Source organism: Dendrobates tinctorius, unplaced genomic scaffold, assembly GCF_039654945.1.
Source record: "Dendrobates tinctorius isolate UK_male_01 unplaced genomic scaffold, ASM3965494v1 ptg000231l, whole genome shotgun sequence".
In the NCBI taxonomy this organism is placed as follows: Eukaryota; Metazoa; Chordata; class Amphibia; order Anura; family Dendrobatidae; genus Dendrobates; species Dendrobates tinctorius.
Window position 1 is genome coordinate 5,550,693 of NW_027361898.1, and position 9,594 is coordinate 5,560,286.

The 9,594-nt window shown below is 46.6% G+C and overlaps 1 protein-coding gene across 2 annotated transcripts in view; it reads right to left on the minus strand.

The window, feature by feature from the left end:
• Window positions 1-9,171, minus strand: part of ABCA2 (ATP binding cassette subfamily A member 2) — an 84,370-nt gene extending 75,199 nt beyond the window's left edge. The window contains exon 1 of one of the 2 annotated variants that reach the window (XM_073556030.1): window positions 8,802-9,171. In XM_073556030.1, the coding sequence (XP_073412131.1) occupies window positions 8,802-8,867 (66 nt within the window). In that variant the 5' untranslated portion in view covers window positions 8,868-9,171. The remainder of the gene's footprint in view (window positions 1-8,801) is intronic. The other variant, XM_073556031.1, reaches the window with a different exon arrangement.
• Window positions 9,172-9,594: the final 423 nt, after the last annotated feature.

Consider the following 9,594-nt stretch of genomic DNA (forward strand, 5'->3'; position numbering starts at 1 on the left):
TATCTGTAAGCCAAAATCAGGAGCGGGTGATCAATTCCAAAGTGGTGAATGCTTCTATTAGACCGGAGTCACACTACCGTAGAATACGGACAAGTGCTACGCGGGGAGAAAAAAAAAAAAATATCGCATAGCACTCGGACCAATGTTAATCTATGGGGTAGCTCCCATCATCTGTTTTTTTTCTCGCCCGTTTTAAACAGCATGCTGAGATTTGCACCGTATTACAGCCGAGACTCACCAATGCAAGTCTATGGGCGCGAGAAAAAAACGGGTTACACACGGACCATGCATGTGACTTGTGAGAAATACGCACCACTGTCCTTTAGGAAAGTCGGCAATTCAGTGCGCTATACTGTAAAATCACACTGATAGGATAGAATACATGTATACACATAATATAGGTATATATACACACACGTGGTCAGAATTGTTGGTACCCCTCATTTAATGACAGAAAAACCCACAATGGTGTCAGAAATAACTTGAGTCTGACAAAAGTAATAATAAATCCAAAATCTATGAAAATTAACACATGAAAGTCAGACATTGCTTTTCAACCATGTGCCCACAGAATTAAAAAAAAAAAATAAAACTCATGAAATAGGCCTGGACAGACATGATGGCACCTTAACTTAATGTTTTGTTGCACAACCTTTTGAGGCAATCACTGCGATCAAACGATTCCTGTAACTGTCAATGAGACTTCTGCTCCTCTCTACAGGTATTCTGGCCCACTCCTCCACAGCAAACTGCGCAGACTCCCGCCTGACTCACGGTGAACTCAACAGCTTGGGAAAATGTTCAGAAACGTTCCCACACTACTGAGTTCACGTCCAGTAAGGCGGGGAGGCTGCGCAGGAAGCTTTTCATTCATTACACGGTGGTTTATAGCCGGTCCGGTCGCATTAGCACAGCTCCCGGTTGTAAACTATTTAACTCCTTGAAATAGATTGCAGCGTGGGACATGACTGTACGGCAGATAGGTATGGGATATTGTTGCTTTTTATTTTTTACAGGAGAACAAGGGCTTCGATTGGATTTGGAGTTTACTAAAGATGGCAAAAATGTGTGTTTAATTATTTCATTAAAAGTCTTTTTTCTTAATGTGTGTTTTTTTGTTAACCCTTACATAATATTGGAATGGATAGGTGTCTTATTGACACCTCTCCATTATTAACCAGGCTTAATGTCACCTTACAATAGCAAGGTGACATTAACCCCTTATTACCCCATATGCCACCCGCTACAGGGCAATGGGAAGAGATAGGCTAAGTGCTGGAATTGGCACATCTTGCACATCCATTATATGTCCAGTTTGCAAGCCGGCGAGAAAATACGGATGTCACACAGATGCACAGATGCTTAGATGCGAGAAATTTGCATCCTCTCATTGCACATGGATGACATACGGATAACTGTTCAGGGAACATTTCTGCGATTCTCGTCCGTGGAAAACGGATTGATTTTTTATACGTTGTGTGTGACGCCAGCCTTAGACTTTTCTTCTGATTCCAACACTCTGATTATAACACTTTCTATAAAGAGAGAGATGTGAGGGAAACATGTAATTTAAATGGAGGTTAAAGGGAATCTGTCACCCCTGGACAATTTTCATCTATTACCATGGGCACACAGGTAATAGAATGGTTAAACCAGTCCTACCTGTATGTCTCATAGCGGTGGTGCAGCTCTTGAGAAATTTATAATGTTATATGTTATTGATTTCTTCCGGGGTCCGGGGCGTGCGGTGCCTGGAAGAAATCACTGCCTCCTGACTTCATTATAATGGTACCCCCCTCCCATCAGGGTCATACTGACCTGTTTGGTGCTGTAATCCCGCGCATGCGTTGTGTACATGCGTGGTTATGCGATTCCTGTCCGCCCTGCTATCTGCATTAATCTTCTGGGCAGGTGAGACTCTGCTATTGCAAAATAACTCACCGTGCCTGCGTAGATCAATGCAGACACTGACCATAGGAACGCAAGACAGGGTCTGCGTAACCATGAATGCATAGCGCAAGCGTGGGATTACAGTGCCGAACAGGTCAGTATGACGCTGATGGGCGATTACTTCCAGGCACCACATGCCCTAGACCCTGGAAGAAATCAATAACATAACATTAAAAAGTAATTTCTCAAGATCTATACCACAGGTATGAGGCATACAGGTAGAACTGGTTTAACCATTCTATTACCTGTGTGCCCATAGCAATAGATCAAAATCACCCAGGGGCTGAAAGATTCCTTTTAAATCTCCTGGTAGAGATGAATTACATCCTAGGGTACTAGGCAAATTGTCTCTTCAGAACTCTATTGCCACCTATAGGAAGTAGCAATCCTAAAAGTCAATGTCGACCCTTTAACGAGCCTTGTACTCTTTGCACTGACGAGGAGCAGCACCCCGAAACAGTGTCTGCAAATTGAGATTCTGATTTTGGCTTTTATCCTAAGTCATATGACAAGCCTTATTAAGGGGTCGACACTGACTTTTAGGATTGCTACTTCCTATATGTGGCACTAGAGTTCTAGTCCTCTTCTTCTCTGAAGAAACAATTTGCATATTTCCCAGAGGAGCATTGCGGCTTAAATGTCTCCTCATCTTGGCATGCTTGCAAAAAAGAAGGCCAAGAGGAGACTTAAGGCCCCGTCTCACATAGCGAGATTGCTGAAGTGTCACCAATTTTGTGACGCGCCAGCGATCTCGTTACATGTGACACGCAGCGGCGATCGGGCCCCACTGCGATGTTGCTGATCGTGCTCGAATGTCCTGGGCAATTTTTTGATCGTCGGCGTCCCTCTGGCCAGCATGCATCGCTGTGTTTGACACCGACGAGCGACCTAGATAGCGACTCAGAAATCATGGACGCAGGCGTGAGTCGTCAGAATCGCTGTTGTGTGACAAGGTCATAACGACCGCCGAGGTCGTTATACGGATCGTTGCTGCGTCAGTGGGTAAATCTGCCTGTTTGACAGCTTACTAGCGACCATTTAGCGACGCACCAGCGATCTTTACCAGGTCGTATCGTTGTTGGGATTGCTGGTGCGTCGCTAAATATAACGGTACCCTTAATAGTGGTCTACAAATATCTGAAGGGCTGTCACAGTGTTGAGGGATCATCATTATTCTCATTTGCATATGGAAACACGAGAAGCAATGGGATGAAACTGAAAGGAGAAGATACAGATTAGATATTAGAAAAAAAAAAATTTGACAGAGTGATCAATGAGCGGAACAGGCTGCCATGAGAGGTGGTGAGTTCTCCTCCAATAGAAGTCTCCAAACAGGGGCTGGACAGACATCTGTCTGGGATGATTTAGTGAATCTTGCTTTGAGCAGGGGGTTGGACCAGATGACCCAGGAGGTCCCTTCCAACTCTCCGATTCTATGATTATTCCACTCCTGATTTTGGCTTGCAAATACTGATGTAAAATACTGAAAGTGGCCTAATATACTATCTGTGGTGACATTTATAATGAATGAATAAAAAAAATTCCAAAACTTATTGTTAAATGAAAATTCACACTTGAATCTACCTTCCATTTGTGAATCTCTCTGCCGCAAAGAGGGTCACAGACTGTGACATCAATGCATTCCTTGTATTGTTACAGTATTCATATTCTTGTACATAGGGGACAGTATTATAGTAGTTATATTCTTATACATAGGAGCTATATTATAGTAGTTATATTCTTATACATAGGGACAGTATTATAGTAGTTATATTCTTATACATAGGGACAGTATTATAGTAGTTATATTCTTATACATAGAGACAGTATTATAGTAGTTATATTCTTATACATAGGAACAGTATTATAGTAGTTATATTCTTATACATAGGGGGCAGTATTATAGTAGTTATATTCTTATACATAGGGGGCAGTATTATAGTAGTTATATTCTTGTACATAGGGGGCAGTATTATAGTAGTTATATTCTTATACATAGGGACAGTATTAGAGTAGTTATATTCTTGTACATAGGGACAGTATTATAGTAGTTATATTCTTATACATAGGGACAGTATTATAGTAGTTATATTCTTATACATAGAGGGCAGTATTATAGTAGTTATATTCTTATACATAGGGGGCAGTATTATAGTAGTTATATTCTTATACATAGGGGGCAGTATTATAGTAGTTATATTCTTATACATAGGGGGCAGTATTATAGTAGTTATATTCTTATACATAGGGGGCAGTATTATAGTAGTTATATTCTTATACATAGGGGGCAGTATTATAGTAGTTATATTCTTATACATAGGGGGCAGTATTATAGTAGTTATATTCTTGTACATAGGGGGCAGTATTATAGTAGTTATATTCTTGTTCATAGGGGGCAGTATTATAGTAGTTATATTCTTATACATAGGGGCAGTATTATAGTAGTTATATTCTTGAACATAGGGGACAGTATTATAGTAGTTATATTCTTGTATATAGGAGCAGTATTATAGTAGTTATATTCTTGTACATAGGGAGCAGTAATATAGTAGTTATATTCTCGTACATAGGGGACAGTATTATAGTAGTAATATTCTTGTACATAGGAGCAGTATTATAGCAGTTATATTCTTGTACATAGGGGGCAGTATTATAGTAGTTATATTCTTGTACATAGGGAGCAGTATTATAGCAGTTATATTCTTGAACATAGGGACAGTATTATAGTAGTTATATTTTTGTACATAGGGGTATATTGTACTAGTTATATTCTTGCACATAGGGACTGTATTAATTTTCGTTTTCTCTACACTTTCTCTGGGAACCAATACACCACTCAGCAGGGGTGACAGTGAAGAATTCTCCCCCCAGCATGAAGAGAATATGAAATCTGGGCTTCGTCGTGATGCATGATGGGAGAATAAACATTCAGAATAAAAATGATGCTATTAACCAGGATTCATGACACCTCCTTTCTCTGTGACTGAGGGATGATTGCTGATGGTTATAGTTATGGAGTTGCCCTTTACATTTCTGGGACTACAGGTCTCCACTATAGGGATGTGCATGTACATATAGCTTCTGCCGGCTTCCTGCAGTGACCCAGTTTGAGCCTGGAAGCTTTATATGTGTACATAACACGACGTGAGTCACAGTGTTATTGGGTTTGTGGATATATTCTTTCTTGCAGGAGGCGGATTGTGAATTATGGAGCCGGGAAGTGGCGGATCATTCACTTTCCTCCCCGCAGCAGAAGCGGGTGAAGAGGCGCTTGTGTCATGTACTGCTAGAGACAGCCTTCGATCAAGGCCTGGTGGGGTCTCTTCATGCAGTGACACAGCGGCAAGCCGTGCCCTCGGCCATGTAGACAGCACCAGGTGGCCATAATACAGGGAAATAAACAGGCGGCAGCCAATGCAAGCAGAATTTCATATCAAAATCGCCTTCACTGAAGAACAACATGATTTAAAGGGAACCAGTCACCATTTTATCCCTGTATAAATTAAGACTATTACCTTAATCAGTGCCTGTGCTGCATTCCATAAAGGGGTATATAACCCCCTGACTCCCCCCCCCCCCCCCCCCCCCCCCAAAGAGAAAAAAAAAAAAAAAAAAAAAAGTTTTAATTTCTTTCACACTTTGTGTAAATCCTGACAGTCCGGATCTATAGGCGTCCATCCCTCCTCTTGGCTGTTCGCCGTCCTCCTGCTCTTTTTGACATGGATGATACCGCAAGCATCATCTACATAGCCAGGCGAAATCTCACGCCTGCAGCTGCGCACTTTGCTCTGCCCGACTGCGGGCAGATCCTAAACCAAAATGCGCATGCGCGTCAATCAAAGCAGGACAGCGAACAGCAGCCAGGAGGGACAGACACTGCAGCAATGGTGTCTACAGGACCGGACGTCAAGCTTTACATAGAGCGTGGGAAAATTCCAAAAGGTTTTTGGAGGGTATACAGGGGGATTCAGGGGGTTATATACCCCTTTATGGAATTCATCACAGGCACCGATTAAGGTGATAGTTTAGACATAAAAAAATGGTGACAGGTTCCCTTTAAAATGATTTTCAGCCAAGAGTGTAAATTTATATACCCCTATATATCAGATGATTGAAAAAGGGAGTTTTCCCCATTTATTACCGACGAGGTGATGAGCGACCCACACACATACAAGTCCACATGGACAAGCAAGACAAAGTAGACGACCATCAGGGCAATATAGTCACAAATACTGCACTGCTTTTCATGATGGCGTAAATGCCTGTGGAGCTTGGACTCTAAATAGGTGATCGTATGCAGGTCAATGAACAGATTGTGCACGGTAACAGAGAGGAATGATAGAGTCCTACGGCTGGCGAGTAGCCGCACAGCTGCGTACATTCAACCAGCCGCATTGACCTCCATTCATATATCTGCTGCACCCCAAATCTAAATCAATGGAGATTATATCTTTCACCCTTCCAGGGGGAAAATGTGCCGACAGCAGGGGATGAGCAAGAAAAGAGGCTGCTGAACAATATACATGCAAGAAAACAGAACAGAAAGGAAAGAGACAGCTGAACACAGCCCAGGAGGCAGAGATAGCTAGAAAATATACAGCTGACAGACAGCAAGAGAATATACAGGTAGGAGATGGTGGAAAACTGTATGCACGAAACAGCAAGAGACTACAGGGTAAAAGAAAGTACGCTTGTAAGAGACAGAGAGGTCGCTGAGGCAATAGACAGATCAACTCTATACCAGAGACTGAGAACAGAGAAGAAGGATTAGGTGCAAGTAGAGCACAGACTGAATATAAAGGTGGACAACAGAGATGGAGCGGAAGGGTAGAGAGGGCAGAGCGCATGGGTACAGAGGGTGCAAGAGAAGAGAGGGCAGAGGGGAAAGGAAGGGAAAAGAGGGCAGAGCGCATGGGTACAGAGGGTGCAAGAGAAGAGAGGGCAGAAGGGAAGGGAAGAGAGGGCAGAGCGCATGGGTACAGAGAGTGCAAGAGAAGAGAGGGCAGATGGCAGAGGGGAAGGGAAGAGAGGGCAGAGGGGAAGGGAAGGGAAGAGAGGGCAGAGCGCATGGGTACGGAGAGTGCAAGAGAAGAGAGGGCAGATGGCAGAGGGGAAGGAAAGAGAGGGCAGAGGGGAAGGAAAGAGAGGGCAGAGGGGAAGGGAAGGGAAGAGAGGGCAGAGCGCATGGGTACGGAGAGTGCAAGAGAAGAGAGGGCAGATGGCAGAGGGGAAGGAAAGAGAGGGCAGAGGGGAAGGAAAGAGAGGGCAGAGGGCATGGGTACAGAGAGTGCAAGAGAAGAGAGGGCAGATGGCAGAGGGGGAAGGAAAGAGAGGGCAGAGCGGAAGGGAAGAGAGGGCAGAGCGGAAGGGAAGAGAGGGCAGAGCGGAAGGGAAGAGAGGGCAGAGCGGAAGGGAAGAGAGGGCAGAGCGGAAGGGAAGAGAGGGCAGAGCGGAAGGGAAGAGAGGGCAGAGCGGAAGAGAAGAGAGGGCAGAGCGGAAGAGAAGAGAGGGCAGAGCGGAAGAGAAGAGAGGGCAGAGCGGAAGAGAAGAGAGGGCAGAGCGGAAGGGAAGAGAGGGCAGAGCGGAAGGGAAGAGAGGGCAGAGCGGAAGGGAAGAGAGGGCAGAGCGGAAGGGAAGAGAGGGCAGAGCGGAAGGGAAGAGAGGGCAGAGCGAAAGAGAAGAGAGGGCAGAGCGAAAGAGAAGAGAGGGCAGAGCGGAAGAGAAGAGAGGGCAGAGCGGAAGAGAAGAGAGGGCAGAGCGGAAGGGAAGAGAGGGCAGAGCGGAAGGGAAGAGAGGGCAGAGCGAAAGAGAAGAGAGGGCAGAGCGAAAGAGAAGAGAGGGCAGAGCGGAAGAGAAGAGAGGGCAGAGCGGAAGAGAAGAGAAGAGAGGGCAGAGCGGAAGGGAAGAGAGGGCAGAGCGGAAGAGAAGAGAGGGCAGAGCGGAAGAGAAGAGAGGGCAGAGCGGAAGAGAAGAGAGGGCAGAGCGGAAGAGAAGAGAAGAGAGGGCAGAGCGGAAGAGAAGAGAGGGCAGAGCGGAAGGGAAGAGAGGGCAGAGCGGAAGGGAAGAGAGGGCAGAGCGGAAGAGAAGAGAGGGCAGAGCGGAAGAGAAGAGAGGGCAGAGCGGAAGGGAAGAGAGGGCAGAGCGGAAGGGAAGAGAGGGCAGAGCGGAAGGGAAGAGAGGGCAGAGCGGAAGGGAAGAGAGGGCAGAGCGAAAGAGAAGAGAGGGCAGAGCGGAAGAGAAGAGAAGAGAGGGCAGAGCGCAAGAGAAGAGAGGGCAGAGAAGAGAGGGCAGAGCGGAAGGGGAGAGAAGACAGAAGGGAAGGCAGGGCACAAGGGAAGAGAGGGCAGGGCGCAAGGGAAGAGAGGGCAGGGCGCAGGGGAAGAGAGGGCAGGGCGCAGGGGAAGAGAGGGCAGGGCGCAGGGGAAGAGAGGGCAGGGCGCAGGGGAAGAGAGGGCAGGGCGCAAGGGGAGAGAGGGCAGGGCGCAAGGGGAAGAGAGGGCAGGGCGCAAGGGGAAGAGAGGGCAGGGCGCAAGGGAAGAGAGGTCACAGATGCAGGGAAGACATATTAATGACAGCCCCTCCTGGCAGGTGGCAAACAAGATGGCAGGTACAGTAGAAGCTGGTGACATTTGTCGCCTAGAGTCACATGTAGGTGGTCACCGCCCGATGTGTGACACCCTGCACAGATCAGGAATGTGCACTCCATATTCATGAAGCCCGCTAGGCCCTGCCAGCTGTCTAGGGCAATTAACGCATTGTGTGCCCGCCGGCGTTAACCCTTGCCGTCCCAGGGGGTTGCCATTGCTGCGGAATATGTTGGTGCTATATAAATAGAGTATGTCATTACATACCGGGCTTCTCCGCTTCAGGGAGACGTTCTTCCAGAGAAGAAGGTGCAGCTGGTGCAGGAACCCCATGGTGGGCGCCGGACCTGCACCGCTGCCTCTGTGAGCCTTACACCACTGCGTTATCTAGCGGCAGGTGACGTGCAGAAGCCGCGTCCATGACGCTGACATCAGATACAAGGAGGTGTCCAGAGGATTGAAGAGAGACAACAGATTGTAAGAGGAGGGGGCTCTGAGTGGAATCTACTGTAAGCCGGAGACCCCTCTACACACTATGCGATGCAGCCCGGAGGTGGCACATGGACTGGCGCTAGGTCTGCACTGTGCCCAGCACTCAGCTGCGGGATCCTCTCTTGCTGCTGCCACCTCCTCCTCTTACTGCATTCAGTTACATCCTCTGCCTCTCTGACTTGGCTCCACCTACTCTTAAAGAGACAGCCTCACTTCCCCATCCCCTAGCTATGCTCTCACCATGTCACACAGCACTGCATCTTCCATCATGTAATGTCACTGAATTTCCGTGTGCTGCTAACTTGGTGCATCTAATCCTATCCTGTGTAATGCTGTATGCTGAGCCATGTATCTAATCCTATCCTGTGTGATACTGTGTGCTGAGCCATGTATCTAATCCTATCCTGTGTGATCCTGTCTGCTAAGCCGTGTATCTAATCCTATCCTGTGTGATACTGACTGCTGAGCTGTGTATCTAATCCTATCCTGTGTGATACTGACTGCTGAGCCGTGTATCTAATCCTATCCTGTGTGATACTGTGTGCTGAGCCGTGTATCTAATCCTATC